Here is a 19429-nt window from a genome sequence, read left to right as displayed (position 1 = left end):
GGCAAAAAAGGAATCCAAAAATTGGCCATAAAATGGACAATGATAACAAACAAACACGGCCAACGAGGCCTTACTTTAATTTATTTACTTTCTATATATTTTTTATTTAAAAATAGCGATTTATAAATTAATATTTAAATTTAAATATAAAAAAAACTATATAATGAATTTTTCTGAAATTTGATATGAAATACTTTTATTACATGAAAAATTAAAATAATTACTTAAATAATAAAAAATTATATAAATTTTAAAAAATACTTATAATTTTTTTCAAAATATTAAATAATATAATAATAAATCGAATCTTATAAAATAAAATAGAATAAAATAAAGAGTGTGTAACTCAATCCCTCCTTTGACCTTCCAGTAGTTAGAGAAACCCCAAATTTTGCTACCTGAATTTGTTGTGTACTGCAACACCACCCCTACCCTCACCCATACCGCGTGCAATTCAACAACACCCGTGTTTGTCTGTTTCTCCCAGTAACTACACCCACGCGCCCTCTGTTAATGGGGCATCTCAAGCTCCGAGGTAAAGTTTGTTTTCCTTTTCTTTTTTATTTTTTAAACAACAAAAAAATAATTGATTCTTAACAAAATTATCTATAAAGAAAAAGTTAAATGCAGACACCCTCAACATATTAAATTATTCATATTTTTTATTTTTAAAATATTTTTTTTACATTCGACCATTCTATTTTTTAATTTTATTATATTTTATATTTTTTTGAAGAATAATAATAGAATATTATATCTACATAAACATACACATTTAAGGGTGATTTATGGCCGGATAAAGCTATAATTTCAATACTTAATTAAAAAATAAAATATATATATAATTATAATAATAATTGATGTAGTACGTAAAATGTGTAAGGTCAAACCAAAAAATAGAATGATTAAACAGTTAATGTGAAAAATATCTTTTGTTAGAGTAGTAAAATGTGTGTGAAATATAATTTGAATTTTTCTTCAACCAATATTTCCTCATCTTACTCCAATCAGACCAAGTTAAGATCGTGTTTGATTGTAAAAATAATTTCCTCATATTGACGATTATTATTACGCTTTGATCTCACATGTAATCACATACTCAGAAACGAATCTCATCCCAACCAAACGCATCCCATCTCATTTTTTCCCGTTGAGATAAAATTGAAATGAGATGAAAATTTAATACAAGTAGTTAGGTAATGCTTGTCTGTTGGTAAGACTCGTTTGGGTGAACTTTTTATGACAGAGTATATAATAATTTCATGAATTCTAAAAAATTAAAAAAAATCAATTGTATTTATAAAATGGAACATATATTTTTGATGAAAATGCTATAAAAATCTTAGAAAACAGTCAAAGTCAAATATGAAATTAATATAATATTTTTTTATTTAGTGAATTATGCTTCCATATTGGAGACAAATATTTGGACCAAACTCTCAATAAATTCAAAAGAATGTTAATTTTAGATGGTAAGAAACATTAAATTTTCAATGATCTGGATTCTAATAAAATGTTGCTCTATCTTTATATTTAATTAGCCAAAAATAAAAAATTACAACAATAAGATAAACAAATTGAATAAACTAATACATTAGGTAGAATTTGACCTCAAAATTTCATAATTACGAGACTCAACTTGTAAGAATTTACAAACTCCTAACATTTTAATTCCGGCTAAGCTCATTCAAAAGACCATATAAGCTTATATATCTTATAAGAGTTTATAAATTCTTAACATTTTAATTTTTTATCTTATTTTAAAATTACCAAATATTTTATAAATTCTCAAATACCTTATAAAATTTTCGACAGAGCGAATAAGTCCACTTAAATATTCTATAATTTTTCTTAAAACAGCAATGATATGATTATATAAATATTTTAATAAATTAAGTAATAACATCAATATAATTAATTATAATTTAATAAATTATAACAAATTAACATAAGTAAAAATGAATACCTACATTAAATAAAATTTAAATTCATAAATTTGGATTTGTCCATATACCATATATAAATTTAAAATGGCAAATATGTAGGCGTGTTTAAGTAAATTGGAGATTTTTCTAAAATTTGACGCTTTAGGTATATTTTTAATTATTGAAATAAGATTTGAAATTCACTCAATCCGGAGAGTGAAAATTGGGGACTGTAATTTTGTGTCAGATTGTGTTTTCACTTTTTCACTGACAGTACAAAAAGTAGAGAGAGAATGAGGAGAGAGAGAGAGAGAGAAGTACAGCGACGGCCGTGGGGATCTGGTCAACGCCGTTTGACCACCTTCTTTTAGGTAAATAAAGACAAGAAGTGAAACCGTAGGGATAAATTCGTAATTCTAGCATACCCCATCAAATACTACTGTTGTTGCCTTCTTTACACTTCCTTCTCTCTCTCCTTGTGTGTGTGTGTGTGTATATAAAGGCAGCTCCTCTTGCATTTCTTTCATTTCTTCTCAGGAAGAGAAAAAAGAAAGAAGAAAAAACACGCACAACACACACGAGAGAGAGGCTGAATAGTTGTGGGGTGTGTGTGTGTATGTATGTGCTTGTAGAATGAGAACCAGGAGAGGGCTGTGTTATCCTAGAGTGATGAATTTGAATAACGCCGACGGAGTGGTGAAGAGGAGGAAAGTGGCGCTCCCCGCCGGAGAGCAGATAGGTCGCCGGAAGAAGTTGAAGCTTTCGCCGGAGGATGATGGAGGCTTTCCTGGAGGATGTGACTTCTTTGATGCTTTGCCGGACGATCTTGTCCTCTCTATCCTCTGTAAACTCAGCTCCACCGCCAGCTGCCCTGCCGATTTCATCAATGTTCTTATAACGTATGTTATTTTGTTTCTTCTTAAACTTAAGAAATATTAAAGTTTCTTCAAAATTCAATTTCATGAAAAACTCCTTTTTTAACTTCTCTTGATTTTGAAAATCCAACTTTTTGCAATTATTGCTTACTGAAATCGCGAGGAGATTTGACAAGTGAGAGGGAACAAGTAATATGGAACATCTTTTATGGAAGCACGAAGGATATGACTGGCGCGTTAATAAAACCTATACTATTTTCAATTTGAGTAAAGGCGACGTTTTCGAATCATTTCTGTTTATCTAATGCAGAAAAAATGATTTTCCTGTTTGAGTTCAGATGCTTGATTTTCAAACTGGTGGTCGTCTGAATCTAACGTTTTGTTATTATTGTTTCAATGAACAGATGCAAAAGACTCAACGGATTAGGCCTCAACTCGGTAGTTCTATCCAAAGCCTCGCGGAGAATGCTAGCAGTTAAAGCAAAAAACTGGTCGGAATCTGCTCACCGGTTCCTGAAACTCTGCGCCGACACCGGAAACGTGGAAGCCTGCTTCACTCTGGGCATGGTTGGTATTAATAGTTTAGCATTTCTCTTCTCCCAAAATGTGATAAAATTTGAAAATTATATTTTTGCGTTTTTCCTGATAGCAGTCGATTTATCCAATCACTTCGATTCATTACTGTTGCTGGCGCAGATTCGATTCTACTGTTTGCAAAATCGAGGAACCGGGGCATCACTAATGGCGAAGGCCGCGATTGGTTCTCACTCGCCGGCGCTGTACTCACTCGCTATCATCCAGTTCAACGGCAGCGGCGGCTCGAAGAACGACAAGAATTTGCCCGCCGGTGTGGCGTTGTGCGCACGCGCCGCCTATCTAGGCCACGTAGACGCTCTCCGAGAACTGGGCCACTGCCTGCAGGATGGCTATGGGGTGAAGCGCAACATCGCCGAGGGACGCCGATTTTTAATCCAAGCCAACGCGCGTGAGTTAGCCACCGTCTTAGTCGCGTGCCCGTCGGCCGTGGTGCCCAGGTCTTGGCTGTCGTGGACCCCTGACCGCCAGGCCACCGAGGGGGTTTGCCCACTGTTGAGCGATTTCGGGTGTAATGTGCCGTCTCCGGCGCCTCACCCCGCCAACCAATTTCTATCCGAGTGGTTCTCAGGTCGGACTCCCGGCCCGGGGCTCCGGCTGTGTTCTCATTCGGGCTGCGGGCGGCCAGAGACCCGGAGGTATGAGTTCCGTCGGTGCTCAGTGTGCGGAGCAGTGAATTATTGCTCACGTGCTTGTCAGGCGCTGGATTGGAAGCTGCGCCATAAGGTGGAGTGCACACCCGTGGAGAGATGGGCAGACGGGGATGGAAACAATGACGGTAACGATTACCTTAACGGCAACGGAAACGGAAACGAGAACAATAATAACGACAACAACAACGCTAACGGCAATGTCAATGAGGACGAAGTAATGGAGGAGAGTTAACGGCGAGACTGTGAATGTGACGGTAACGGCACTGGAGTCTTTCAGAATGAAAGAGAGAGTTTTGGGGGAGAAATGACAAAAATGGGAAAATTTGAGGCCAAATTTTGTGGGGGGGAAAATCGAATTATATCTTTTCTCATGGGTCAGTTTTTGTATAGAGAAAGTAAGAAGGTTCTAAGCTGAAAATTTTACTCCCATGTACAATGTAGTTTATTCGGCTTTAAGCAAAGCAAAAAAAGAAAAAAAAGAAAAAATTATTTATTCTCTATTTAAAATGGGTGTTTTCAATAGTTTTTATTTTTTATTTTTTGGGAATAAGTTGTGAACAAAATTGTAAAAATAAAGCAATATTAAAAGTAAGGAGTGCTTGAAAATAAGAGTAAAACGTAAAAAACTGACGTTGTTGAGTCTTGAAAAATATTTTAATATTTATAATTTTATCAATAAATTGGAGAAAGTATGTATGGAGCTGTCCATAACTTTTGGCTTAAAATAAATTAATATAAATAGTTCAAAATCAAAAATTATAAAATAAAAACATTTTCTTAAATTTATTTTCAACAACATAAGCATCTTATTTAAGATCGTGATGTTCTGCAAGGGCTTCTACTTTTGTTGTGTGAATAAATTTTGTAAAAAGATTTTAAGCAACAGTAAAAGTTAAAAGTATTTGAAAATAATAGTTAAAAGTGAAAAAAAATATTGATGTTGAAGTGTTTGAAAAAATAATTAAATATTTATAATCTTACTAGTAAGTTGCAGAAATTAGTATGGAGTTGTTTATAATTTTTTGTTTAAATCAACTAAATTTAAATAATTTAAAATTAGAAGTTATAAAACAAAACTAAGAAAAAAAAACTCTTTTTTTATTATAAACTAATAAATACTTATTTTAAACCATTGGAAACCTCTAGGCCTTGCAAATACTTCAACTGAATGTAAATCACAAAGGGGCCTCTATGATGTCTGTTATAATTATAAAAACTCTCTTATTATTTAAAATATTATAAATATTCATTAAAATGAATAATTATCTATAGATATTTTCTATAATAAGTTTTCATGAAAGTGTGTTTGTTAGACAATTATTAAATTATAAATATTTAAAATAATAAGACAACATTTAAGAGAATGGTTGTAATTTAGGTTGAATTAAATGCGAAGCGGCTGCACAATGATGGCGTATGAATTATTATTATTGGTGGTATTATTGGAGAAGAGAAAGGGTTGGACAATGTTTAATGTAAAAACCCTAGGAACCTAATTATAAGAGATTGTTGATGTTGTTGGGCTTTGTTCACACTTCTCTCAAACTCACAGCATATCACATGCAAGTGTGGGTCATGTGTAGCTGTGACCTTTTCATCATTTTCTTGCAAACAAAGTGAAGCATTTATTCTAAGTGTTGCTACATACCATACAAGGTTGTAGTGATGAGGGGAATTTCATTATTGGTTGGTCCCTCAATTTTCAACTAAAGCAAGAGATTTATTTATTGAATGGAAATGGATATTATTTTTTATATTATAGAAAATTTATGTATAATTATACCAAATCTCATATGAGAACGATACAACTATTATAAGATTGTAGTGATGGGGAGAATTCAGTTTATTGGTTCGTTTTCGAATTTTGTAACTTTTTGAGTGATTATATAGATTTCATTTACTATGTCCCAATTAAATAAGAAAATACGATATTAGAAGTTGGTATCCCGATTATGAGAAATGTCAGTTATAAGTGCATTATATGCTGCATTCGGTGCGTATAGTACAAAATACTCTTGATTGTTGTCATACGTGGCATGAGATGAAATGGTCGTCGTATGAGCAAAACAACTGGCGCATTGTGCACTGAGTATAGCATGTCATGTACCAAAGGTTCTCGTAATATAATGTGAAAATTTTTTTAGCAAGTAATAACGCAATATGTTTGAAAATCTGCCTTATTAACTTCAATGCAAAGACTTAAAGAGTGTCCGAATGAGTATATAAACTTTTTAAAACATCTTATAAGGTGATTTAAATGTTATAAGATGTTGCCAAATGTTTGGTAAATTTTTAAAAATTTGTCCAATAAAAAAAAAGAGTTACTATAGAAAAAACTAAAAAGTCCAATTTATTTTCAAAATTTTAACAAGTTAATTTATTTTTTTTAAAAAAAATAGTTACCAATTTGTCGTTAGTGACATACTATAAGTTGCAAAATTTTAATATGATCAAATAAAATAGATTTAAAAACTTACTTATTGTACAATTCTCATTATTAATATTCGTCATAATTTTTTACTTTTAAATGCTGAAGCTAATTTTTTTTTCTTTTTTCCCTAGTAAGCAAAAAAAGGTAAGGACGGGCAAACAAGTACTACAAGAAAATAGCTCAATAGTTATGGAAAAATTTGATGCTAAAGTTAGCGTTGAGCTAATCAGCAAGTAAAATTTACGTTGCTAATCTATATTATCTAATATATGTTATAAATAATTCATTGTTAAATTTTTGTATCAAATAATGTGATTTAGCAACAAGAAGTTTACTTACTAATTACCTCGACACTAATCTTTTTCGTTGCTATCAAGTTTTTTTCTTGTAGCGAACGGTATATCAATGACTGTTAAAGTCTTTGACAACTGTAAAATATTCTGTTCGAACCATAACTACTGTTTAGTAAGTACATTTGATATCAAATTATCTGACTGAATGATACCTATATTTTACGAGTAGTCTTACTAAACCTGTATTACAGTACCTTCAGAATGTAAGCATTAAAACGAACTAGAAAAACTTGTCATAATTAAATTATAGTTTATAAGTCCATTATAATAAGTAAAATAATACTTCAATTTATTTCGTTCCATGACCTAATTCATGAAAAGACACAACTATCTTATGAAACAAGGTGGTATTGAAGATAATAATATATTTCTGAAAGTGCAACATAATTATATATATTATTAAGGGATTAGAGCTAGTTGGAAGGTACATAAGTAGATAAATAGATGTGCCCAAGGAAAAAATGTGGTAAAAGATGTAATTTAATCAAATAAAAAAAGAGGAGGAAAAATAGTGGTAAAAGATAGGGTGACAGAGGGATCCTAGGTAGCAAGTAATTGCATACAATGAGAATCCAATCCAGGCAAGTTACTGCTCCTTTCTTATGCTGTACCACTTTATGTTTGGTCAAAGAATGTCAGGTTGTAAGAGATTGACCATACCACAAAAAAGAAAAAGAAATAATTATATATATATATATATATTTTTTGTTGGGGGGTAAAGTTAAGTTAGAGAGGGGACAAGGGCATTTTGCAAGTGGAAGATGTGGTTGTCTCAAAGGAAGCTTTATGCCCCTCATCCCAGAAATATAATGGAAATAGTGGTGATGGTGGGAGTGCACTTATTCTTTCTTTTTTATCACCATTATTATTACCACTATTTACTATCACAACCCAAACTCAACCACCCAAAATTCAAACCTAATATGTGTGGGTGGTCCTAAATTATAATCCCCCAAAACCCCATATCCCATTTAAACCCTTCTTTTTTCTTCCCACTATTTGTTTATTCATACAATGTCACCATCACCACTATACTTATAATCTAATTTTTTTTATTATTAATTAATGTTATGTGTATATGGAATACTCTGAGTTCAACTGAAATCGAAATTTACGTTGTTTCAATTTAGATAAACACAAAATCTATCTTGTTTCGATTTTAGAACCCCCACCCTCCTAGATGGACCTTAAACTCTCCCCACCCTACTGCAAATTCGCCTCGAATTGGGAGCCAATAGGTACAATTATCAGCAAAATCTGATTAAGTTTTTATTTTTCTTCTGTTGATTGATATATATATATATTAAATAAGATTAATTTACAGATATCTAATAAGTTGTTAATATTTTAACACATAATTTATTTTACAAATGTATGTTTTTTAATTAAAAATTAAGTATTTTTAAATATTATTATAAATATTATCCGAATTGGGTACAAATAATGTACATAATGTATATTAGGACACAAATGGGGTGGATGGACCAAGGCCCTGCTGGCAAGTTGGGGTCTAATTTATCGGATATTTGGTCACAAATTTTAATTTTATAAATCGGGGTGAATTTGAAGCAAATTTCATATCCATTATATATACATCATGTCTATAAAATTCACATTCACTTGAATTCTATACGCACTATATTTATATATACGTATAAACAGATACATACAAATTACTAGGGGGCCAAAGTACTCCAATCTTGATTTCAATGGACTTCTTTTGACTTGTCCACCCACCCCTCAAGGAATTGACATCAACACAAGTACTCCGTTTATTCTTCGATTACAATTATTCATATCTTCACTTTAATATTAATTTTTTATTGACTTAATGATTTCGTAATTTAGATTACTTGATATTTCTATCCTTTAATTATTTATGGTGGTATTTTGATCGACTTCTGATTCTTTAACGATCGTAATACCCTAATCCTCAACTAACGCCGGCCACTATAGCGACGGATCAATTAAACTAGGTGTGTTGACAACTTCTTATAGGACTGCGAGCTTTGCGCGCAGGCACACATGTATAAGCTTCTCCATATGTTAGTTTTTCCACAAGCAAATTATGGAAAATAAGTTGGTTTGAGATGTGTTGAGTAATATTTGATGGTCCGAGTTTAGGGATTTGCTAACCATAACGAATACCATATGCCTTGAATCTCTTAGCTGTGAATTACCAATAAAATAAATTATCGTCAGAATCATACAGGAAAAAAATTGATTATTAAATTTTTTGATGGTTAAATTAGGTAGGTCATACTAAAAGAAATGATGCCAATAGCTAGAAAAATTAGAAAGGAGAGAAAATTTGTTGGTAATTAGCAACGGATAAGAATTTTAAGTTTTTATAAATATTAAAATTAGCATTAGAAACAAAATATTTTCTTGTTATAATTAGAAATGAATTTTATGTTGCAAAATTTCGTAGCTGGCCCTTAACAAAAATTTGAAAAGTTCCCTCCAAAATTTTACAAATAATATGTTGGTTAGTTTCTAGCAAAATCAAGAACAAAAAAATTCGATACTGAAATTAGCGGTGAGCTAATTTCAAGTAAATATTTTTTCTTGCTAAATTTATTTTTAATGTAAATTAGTAACATATTCCACTATTTTGCAAGGAATTTGTGTTGTTGCCATTGACAATATTTGTTGTAGTGCCTTAAGACATTTAAACGTCGTAAAAGTTGCTAGGGTTGCAAAAATTGTACCTATTGCATGATTTTTTAACAAATTCTATATGCGGCTGGAACGAGGCCCATTGATCAACGCAGCTACAGCAGCAGTGAATTAGAAAGCGGGAAAGCTGCTCTTTGCCTTTGTTTAGCATCATGTGGGAAGGGCTACCGAGGGGGGACTCTTTTTTCTTTTTTAAGGGAAACTTGCTACTCAAAATGGAAAGGTTCCTCAATTGTATGATTCTCATAAACTACAAACATTTCGGATGATTATTGTGAGTCCATACATATTAAAATTTAGGATATATCGGGATTAATGTATAGATCTTGAATTAATAAAATAAGTCTAAAACTTATCTAAAAATCATAATTACATTACTGGGACGTAACTTCATGATATTTACCCCACATCACATATATAAAAATTTTGAGAAAGTGCATTTTCCCTTGAAGGTTTATGTACACTTGTATCATGAAACTTGTTTCCCATCAAAACTTGTTGAAGTGGTAATGTATTGGTGAAGGGGCATGGCTCTTGCATTACTCCTCACCACTTTAAGGAAAAATTGGGATTTTAGTGTTGTAAATTAGGAGTTGGCATTTTTTTATCTTAACAAATTGATTATCGTAATTTAATTCTGTAAGTTCAAAATTTTGACAACTTGAGTGTTTTTCTAACCAATTTGACCAAAATCACATATGATTTGAATATGGCCAATTAAATTGCAATATTACGATTTTGTAATTGTCTTTCATATCAATGGAAATAGGCGTAATTTTCAAATTTGGAGCAGAAAGGATCTACATGTAATTAAACAAAATTTCAAGAACTGACACAATAATTATCCCTTAATTTAATTTAAATGATTGTTTAGAGAAAATACTTTTTATAAAATAAAATATTAATTACTTTAGAACATCAAATCAAAAAGAAAAAAGAAAAACATATTAGGAGTAAAGCAAAAGATGGAATGAGAGAAGGTGGGAAGCAAATGTTGATGGGATGGTAGGAGTGAGTGAGCATTAATGACCTCTTTTGTTGGAGTAAAGATTTTGGTTCAGAAAAAGCACTACAAAATTATTTCATTCCCTTTAATATGAGCAGCTGAAATCTGCCAACTTCCTTCATCCATTGCTTCTCATATTAATGTCTACCACTTCAATTCCCTTTCACCACAACCAATTGATTTTTTTTTAAGCATAGATTATATTTACGATCATTGATCTATAATCTATTTATACAAATTATTTTTATTTTTGCGTAATTAATGAAACCATCATTGATAGTTAAAAAGTAGGAGTATGTGTAATTTTCAAGAAAAATAAGAATAGTTTGTGTAAATGATGTTGACATTTTTAACAAATGTATGTGTAACTTTTTAAAAGATAAAGATGATTTGTGTAAATAGACCATAGGTCAATGAGTGCAGATGCAATCATCCTTTAATTTTACTCTGTGTGTTGTACATGGCTGCCCACTCACCTTTCTTTTTAGATTTTCTATTTTTTTCAATCTTTGCATTAATTTTTGTAACGAGCCCTGTGATGCAATTGTTGTCCTGTTTCGTGAGGTATTATTCGATTTGACTCCATATAAGTTCTCAATTTTATCCTGAAAATGCATTTTGCTAGAAAGATAAAACGTCGAGGGGGGCCTATAAGCCACTCAAACGCCTTATCTACAATCCGTGTAGGATGCTGCTTTTTTATATCTTCAGCTCCTATATGAGGAGCCTGGAATGGGTACTTAATCTCATTCCTGCAGACGGCATCAAATGCTTGCTTGTGGTAAAAAAGTATGTGCTTACAGTGCACTTTTTTTAATTAAAAATTGACTATTATGCCCTCAATCATAAACACGTGCTCCTTTCATTAACAATTTAACGAGAATGGGTAATAGAACGTAAATTGCAATTTCTTTGGACTTGTGGGACTAAATCTCCTTAGTCATAAAATAATAGTACCAAAATTAAAAAAAGAGTAAATTATGGGATGTAAATTGTAATTTTTTCGAACATTTTACCTTCAAATTGTCAAATGCTAAATTTTCCATTCTTGAAGAAAAGAATAAAAAAATTATCTATTCCATGGCTGGGAGAGCTTTCTGTGATCTATGTATTCCAGTTCACATGTCCCAAATTTGATGATCGGGGTGATTTTATAAGTTCCTTTCCATTTAGGGGCTAGCTTCCCTACTGGTCCTAGCGCGCTAGCTCGCCGAAGTACCAGGTCTTCCACTTGGAAGTCTCTTCTCTGTAATCGCTAATTGTAAGCATTGACTACTCTCTGCTTATACCGTTATATGCAGGTACGAGCATCTTCTCGTACTTCGTCTACAAATCCAGATTAGCTCGCAATAAATTATCATTATTCTCCTGCTCATCATGCTGGATTCTAAAAGTCTCCAGCTTTGCTTCTGATGGGATGACTGCCTCTGATCCGTACACCAGATCGAAAGGAGTTTTCGCAGTGATAGAACGGGGAATAGTTCTGTATGACCCCAGTACTCCTGGCAACGCATCAACCTACCGTCCGCCTGCTTGTGTTAGCTTTGTTTTGATCCCTTGAACCAGAATTCAATTAATGACTTTGACTTGTTCGTTGGCTTGGGAGTAAGCAGCGGATGTGAAGCGTTGTTGAATGCCTTGCTTGGCAAATCAATCATGGATTTTCCAATCCTGAAATTGATGATCGTTGTCAAAAATACTGATACGAGTTATACTATACCTATAAATGATATTCTATATTACGACTTAGTTGTTCTCGGAATATGCGATCTACAAGGCGCTGATACGTAGCTCCTGTATTTTTAAGTTCAAAAGGCATAAAAATATAACAATAGGTCCCTCCTAGTGTGACGAATCGAACTAGCTTCTAATCATCGGGATTAAGCATTATTTGAGATATCCTATGAGGCATTCATTAAGCTCAATAGTTCATGACCAGGGGTGGAATCCACCAGTTGGTCTATACGAGATAATGGGTAGAAATCTTTTAGACATGCTTTGTTAATGTCTTGAAAGTCAATACACATCCACCGAGCCCCTAAGTGAATGCACTGACCAACACTTGTTGGTTGGTAGTAAGAACTTCTAAGCTAGCTGCATTAAAATTTGTATGAGATAGGATGTTAGACATAATAAACTGCTTATATAGTTACATTAACAAAAATAAAATAAAATAATCATAAATTAGAATTTAGAATCGTGTACAAAAATATTTATACTTGGGGCGAAGACAATATCAGTTATGTGAAGGTAAAAGTTAATGCCAACATTGTAAGAGTGTTTTGATGTCTTAAGATGTTCAAACTAAAAATTTAAAAGATCTAATAAAAAAAGATACGTTAAGTTATTTTTTTTACCAAAAAAAAGTTTATAAAATTCTAACTAACATCTTCTTTTAAAATCTTTTAAGATCTTCATAAAAAATTTACCACACTACTAATAAAACTTATAAATTCTTGAATATTTTATAATCTATTTGAGAACCATATAAACTCAACCAAACAACTTACACTTGTAGAATTCCAATGATTAATAAATGCACAGTAATTGGGCTCTAAGTGGGCCCAATGTTTTGCCAAGAGCCCAAAACGATTAGAGCCCACTTTTACCTTAGCAAGCTCTCTTTGTCTTTCTTTACACTAAAGCCTTGGGGCTTGGACAACTGATGGATACTTTTTCTTTAAAAGAAAATGATGAAAATAGTAAAATTTATGTATACAAGATTACAATCTTCAAAATTAATGTGAATTATTATACCAAATTTAACAAGAAAATATGGAAAATTAACTACAAATTGTTATGAAATTTTAACCTTAATGCTTGAGTGAGCAAACCCGAGGCGATTATTATCCTAATTGTTCTTTTTCTTTTTATGGGTAAAATTTATCATACTATTCAGGAAATTAAGAATTAATAATTTCAAAGTAAAGATTGCATCTCTAAGATAAACAAAGAAAATCTAATTTATTTCAGGCGTCCATATCTATAGAATTCAAACCCATTACGAGAGCTCAATCATACAATTTGAGGAAAATCAATCGACGAGAAAATCAATGATATTTTAGTCTAATGAACTAATAGTTAATATTAAAGTTTCATGAATTTATCAAAATATTAATATAATTATATAATTAGCGCTTCGACTTGTTTTCTCCAAAGTTTTCAATAAAACAAGAAAGAACGAAAAGGATAGTGTGTAGATGGGGAAGTTGGGCCTAATCCAATAGAAATGTGAGAGGGCTTTAGTGCGAGAGCCCACCAACACAGCAACACCCTTTCACATTATTATCGAATTAATTTCAGTAATTCATTCGTGTTGCTCATAGTTTCGGTTCCAGATCGAGCATCAGTCAGCAAGAATCAGGTAATTTCAATTTCTCGTAGCCGATTTTTGGTATTCTCGGCCTCTGCGAGCTCTGGTGTCATTTATATATCGCAATTTCATCTGTTTCCGCAGTGGTAGATTCTAGGGTTTGTAGCTCATCATATGAATTAGCATTTGTGATTGAGTTTAGAATACGACGGGGTTGTCTAATCAAATTAATGATGAGCTGTTTGTCGTATTGTCTTTCTCGAGAAGTAGATTTGTAGAAATTTTTCTAGTTTTCGCTGAATCATGATTTTCTTGCGCGCTGTCTGGATCCATTACTCGGTGGAGGAGAACGAAATGGAAAAGCGTGTCACTGGAAATGCAGTTTTGTTGCACCTCTTTTCAGAGAATATAAGTATTAATTTCAACATTCCCTGTATGTGGTTGGTATAATATAGAAATTATTAGAAACTTCACACTGAATGGTGTTGTCTTTTAGTGTTTTCCTCACTAATATCCAAGTCCATTATAGATTTTTATTTTGTTATGTTTTTTGGGTTATGCAGAGAGATGGGGTTTATAATGGAGTTTGCGGAGAATTTGATACTGAGGTTGATGGAGGATCCAAAGGAGAGGGACAGAAAATTCAGGGAGCATTTGTATGATTTGAAAGACAAGTGCCAGAAGACTAAGGAAATGTGGAGCTTGCCTCTGCGTCCTTATGGTTTCTGGACTTTTGAGCGCCACAATGCGCAGATATTCTGGGATTCCCAGATCAGCCAAGTTCAGGGACGCCGGGACCCATATGATGACCTCCTCCAGGAGCACACTGGTGCTTCCTCCTCGTACTCCAAATAATTGGTCTGTGTCTTACATGTTTTTTTAACATTATTTTTCCTCTTAATATGTCAAAATAAGTTGGGTGCATGCTTGTGTGAAATATATGTATTCATGTACTTTTATTTGTAACTTTTCAGTACTAAAATGTGCTCTAGGTCTTGTGTTCATGTAATATCCTGTGAGACCATACTTTGGTATGAAAATCCTTATCTTGATAATAAAACACTGCTACTTTTGTTCCTACTTGATACTTCTACAGCTTATACTTCCTGTTAGTGGAAATCCACCTAAATATAATTGATGTGGGAGTCCTTAAAATTCTCATTATTAGCACTATGGAGAGTTCATATGATTACTGAGGTTCAAAGTTGGCTAGTATCCCAGCTATAACATCCTTACTGATTCTTGAATAATGAGGTTGCTGAATCTGTCCATAAATAAGCTGTGCACTTCCTACTTCTGTGAAGTGCACTTTATTGTTCAATACGTCCCTAAGGATTTATATAGTTGGTATTCTATGATGTGTCCACTTCTGCTTTTTTGTTCTAGAGGATTTGAAGAATATTGTCTTATCATTCGAACCTTCATCTATTGAAATAATATTTTGGAACTTTCAATTGTGCATATTATTTTTGTTGGATGAAGTTCACTCTTAGTTGGACATAAGAGATACTTTAACCCTGATAATGTCTTCCAAATATTATTATATATCAAACTTCTAATCGATCAACTCTTGACTACAAGAGACTGATTGGAGTAACAGCATATGCATCCATCAGTTATGTTCATAGGTTCATTGTGAATCATTTGTTCAATACAAATATGCATACTTTTTGGGTAAAGGATACTGCATCATGTGATGAAGTCTGAGGCAATGAATATATTATGTCAACAAACATTTGAAAACTGATGGTGTTTCTGTTGATATTTGGACAAGTTTGTAGTTTAAATTATTGTGAGTTCTTTAGAACCTCTGTTTCATTTTAATGTTTCAAATAGTTATATGAAAATTTTCAGTTTCGTAGGATTGCTTTCTGCATATGTTAGTATAAATTTTCTGCTGAAAGGTTCTTTACATGCATAAGTTTCAATGTCATACTGCTAGAATGCTCTCACTTGTTTCTGTTCCTGCATGCCTCTAACTTTGAGCCTGTGGGCACTTACATATCCACTGTGGCACCTGCCTCGGGTGGTTATCCCATTCACCACAATCCCCACTCCCTGTTCTCACCTTTCTGAGTTACATCTGCAATCTGAGAATCATCATCTACTCTCCTGCCCAACAATCTGCTTCTACTACTGCATACACCATTTTTACAGAATGACCATACATCACCTTCATAACATCTGCACTTCCGCTGTTACACCTGAACTCTAAATTTGAACAACAATAACGACACATGGATAAACTCGCTCCCCTTGCTTCACGACTAACATTGTTCTGGCCACTTCTCCATTACATTCTCACTTATGATGTGGGAAGGATTGGTGGACTAGTATGGCAATTAGATGCTTTGGAAAATTTCTGTGATTACAGAATAGGGTGATGCATCGGTGTTAGCTCAGCTGAGACAGTTCGTAATCACATGAACCTTTGTAAATATCAGGCCTCTCTGGTTAAGGGAAATCAAGTTCAGAAAAAGTGGCAAATCTGTGTTCCACAATTTTTGTATCTTTACCCTGAAAATTTTCAACTTTCGGATTATCTGTGTTGTAGATATAGATACTGATTTGAGTATATATACAGCAGTAGTGAAACAAGTCTTACTGCAAGTAAACTGCTTTCACTTTAGTCTGTTATATGTTTCTCTTTTACCATCTCCATTCAAGAAAAGAAATTGAAGTTTTCTTCTCCAAGAATATACTGATCTTGGAATTTACTTAAATAAAACTAACTTTTTTTTTATATGTTGGTCCGCAGGGAAAAGCAGCATTTATTTAAATGCCAAGTTGCCTTGGAAGAGTATTAAGACTCCTTGTGATGTGCCATAAGATTTGTGAATGCTGCCATATTCTGTAATAAGCACCCATGCAGAAATTATAGCCTTGAAGTTGGGTTCCTACACCCTGCGTTTGTTGTTTTGTTTGAAATTCTTGAATACTTTCTCTGACTACATTTTCCAGCCTGTGGCAAGAGTTATAGCGTGCAAGTCCACTCAGTTTACTACTTTCTTCAATGCCTGGCATGTTGCTTCTTCACAGTTTGCTCAACAATGAAAACGCTACTGAATCCCATTAACTCCACTGCTTTCTAAGTTGTAAGACAGTGGGATACAGCTTTTACAACTAGAGTGCATATAAACACGAACTTTCACTCAGCACGTCAACATGCAAAAGAAGTGACAAGGTCCAATAACTATGCAGGTGTGGGTTACAAGCATGAATATACAGACATACATCTAACTTCAAGAAACAACCACCATTGGCAGAAACAAGAAGTATTGATATACGACCAAACATTTCACATATAGCATTCCAAGATGATCAAAAATGCTACATTGAGGTTCCATCTTTGATCACTTTTAACAGTTGCATAATGTACAGAAGCGCACACCACACATCACATAGATTATCTATTACACAGGCACACACAGCCTTTAACCCACTTAACCTTCAAATAGCCTTTCTTAACCAAATCAAAAGCATCAACACACAGCTAAAGTTTACAGGCATGCTGGACACCTATTCCTTGTCCGAGTCACTTCCACTTGAACTGGCACCATCCGTCTTCTTACCAGCAGCTGCCTCTACCTGCTTATACGACTTGGCAAATTCTTCAATAGGAACCAACGGAACATAGTTGAAGAAACTATAACCTTTTGCAGCCATGTTTTTAATCAAGTTATTGTACTTTTCTGACCAGTGTGCGGCTGTTGGAATAGCCATCTCGGCCACTCCATGCAAAGCAGGATACTCATTAACTTTGTACCATACCAAAGCCAATTGAGCCACAGCAAAATGCTTGGAAATAGTACCAGCACGGGTTAGTGCAGCAAGTGGACCAGCAACCTTGGCTTCCTCCGCCAAGTCTTCCACCGCCTCTGCTGCCTTCTTGGCTAGTAAATGGGCCTTGAACACAACCTTCTTGGCAGTCGGTGGAGCACACTCGTCAAATTTGTGGGTAGCCTCATCTACCTAACATATGCAAAAGATCTCTATCAGATAGACCCTATAAACGAACACATAAACAGGACCAAGGCATTGCCTTTCGGAGCATCATTAAATGATGAAAGAAGGATCACAAATCAGTGCTGAAAAGGGTTCGTGTGCGAAAAAAGGACATAATTGACTGAAAGGTGATCTTAGCTTAATGGAAAAGGTGTGGCATTAAAGTAATAAACTTAGCTTAATGGAGATGATTACATATACAGTTAATGTTTTGCAAGAAAAAATTCTGCACTTTTTCTGCAAAGTTCCAGGAAGGAGTTAATTAGAAAGAAAGAAATGACTGAAAGATCGTTCCTAATGTAACACTCAAATAAGGCGATCATCAATAAGAAAATTAACCAAAAATTCAAAATTATGATAATCGAGGCAATCAATCAACAAAAAATGAGTAACCCACATCGAAGAACCCGACTAATTTACAAAAAAACAAAATCTCATATGATAGTCAAAATTCCAGACCCAAAAAGTTATTGATAAAAAGAAAAGAAAAGAAAAAAAAAATACTACCTTCTTGTCAAGGAAAACAAGCAGCTCAACAGGAACGCCCTTGAGCCTCTCGTAAACGGGGCCGACAACAGTCGTAACGGCGTTTTCCACAGTATCGACGGCGGATTTGAGCGAGCCAGAGTTTTGCTTAGCGTTATCGTACAGATTCGACACCAAAACTAAGGCGTTTATCGTCAGAATCCGGACAAAACCTAGGTGCTTCAGTTGTACGTCATTCCTCTGCACCTCAACCTAATCCAAATAAAACAACAACACAACATCACATAAAAAATCAAAGATCAATCCCTAAATCGCAAAAGGTAAAAACAAAAGAAACAATCAGATCACCTCAGATGAAGCCATTTCTTTCGTTCTGCAGTTCCTTTCTTCAGATTTTGGCTTTGTGTCAATTTTAGTGCAGGGGCGTTACGAGCGATGGAGAGAGTATAAGGGGTGAAGTAGAGACTTTTGGGAGCGACGGTATGGGTGAAGTCACGTGTCCTGTGTGTGGTGGGCCACCAACCCTTTAGAATCTCAAGGATTTGGGCGGTGTTTGGCTGTGCTCATTTAAATTTTTTTATAAATTATTATTATTATTATTATTATTATTTGGATAGAATTATAAATTACTCAGCTTTTTAAACTGACAGTAATAATAAAAAAGTTTATAATTTTTAAGTCCTCACGTTTGTTATTTTCTGATGTATGATTTAAGCCTTTCGCGTCTCCATTATTTCCGGATTGCCCAAATGCTTAGTTCTGAAACCAAGAAAAAGGAAAAAAAAACGAACGAAAAATATGGAAGTTGCACCAACAGACTTCGACTAGGGAAAGTCGGGCAAATTAGAAGTGATTCATTAACCTCAACCAGTCTATCTCAACAGGGCTCGTTTTACGTTGATAGATCAGTCAAGAGAGGAGGTACTATCGTTTACTTTAAGTGACCAAAGCCAAATACTAAATTGACTGACGGCCGACACTATTTCTTGGATCAGCCCACAAGACAACGCCGCAAGTTGAAATGCTCCACGTACGTACCATGTCAAAGGGGGCATGTTGCCAATTTCAAGTGCAATTAATGGGCAAAAAGAAGGATAAAGAGTCGTAAT

General features: G+C 33.8%; 3 protein-coding genes across 3 annotated transcripts; 2 read left to right on the top strand and 1 right to left on the bottom strand.

The window, feature by feature from the left end:
• Positions 1-2407: 2407 nt before the first annotated feature.
• LOC105168417 (F-box protein At1g67340) lies at positions 2408-4554 on the top strand. The gene is made up of 3 exons (XM_011088485.3): positions 2408-2824; positions 3205-3367; positions 3497-4554. The coding sequence occupies exons 1-3, from the start codon at positions 2559-2561 to the stop codon at positions 4277-4279; spliced, it is 1212 nt and encodes a 403-aa protein (XP_011086787.1). The 5' UTR covers positions 2408-2558; the 3' UTR covers positions 4280-4554.
• Positions 4555-13721: 9167 nt separating this feature from the next.
• LOC105168416 (NADH-ubiquinone oxidoreductase) lies at positions 13722-16843 on the top strand. The gene is made up of 3 exons (XM_011088484.3): positions 13722-13880; positions 14393-14687; positions 16588-16843. Exon 2 carries the CDS (start codon positions 14397-14399, stop codon positions 14682-14684), a length of 288 nt encoding a protein of 95 aa, XP_011086786.1. The 5' UTR covers positions 13722-13880; positions 14393-14396; the 3' UTR covers positions 14685-14687; positions 16588-16843.
• A 245-nt stretch (positions 16844-17088) lies between these two features.
• On the bottom strand, positions 17089-18827 carry LOC148787311 (REF/SRPP-like protein At1g67360). Its single transcript, XM_088883194.1, has 3 exons — positions 18669-18827; positions 18342-18572; positions 17089-17801 (listed from the first exon to the last, which is right to left on the bottom strand). Exons 1-3 carry the CDS (start codon positions 18681-18683, stop codon positions 17349-17351), a joined length of 699 nt encoding a protein of 232 aa, XP_088739320.1. The 5' UTR covers positions 18684-18827; the 3' UTR covers positions 17089-17348.
• Between the last annotated feature and the right edge of the window lie 602 nt (positions 18828-19429).

This window comes from Sesamum indicum, linkage group LG8 (assembly GCF_026168435.1).
Source record: "Sesamum indicum cultivar Baizhima isolate 11 linkage group LG8, ASM2616843v1, whole genome shotgun sequence".
Lineage (NCBI taxonomy): Eukaryota > Viridiplantae > Streptophyta > Magnoliopsida > Lamiales > Pedaliaceae > Sesamum > Sesamum indicum.
Note: the sequence above shows the minus strand (reverse complement) of the source record. Positions and strands in the feature narration are given on the sequence as shown.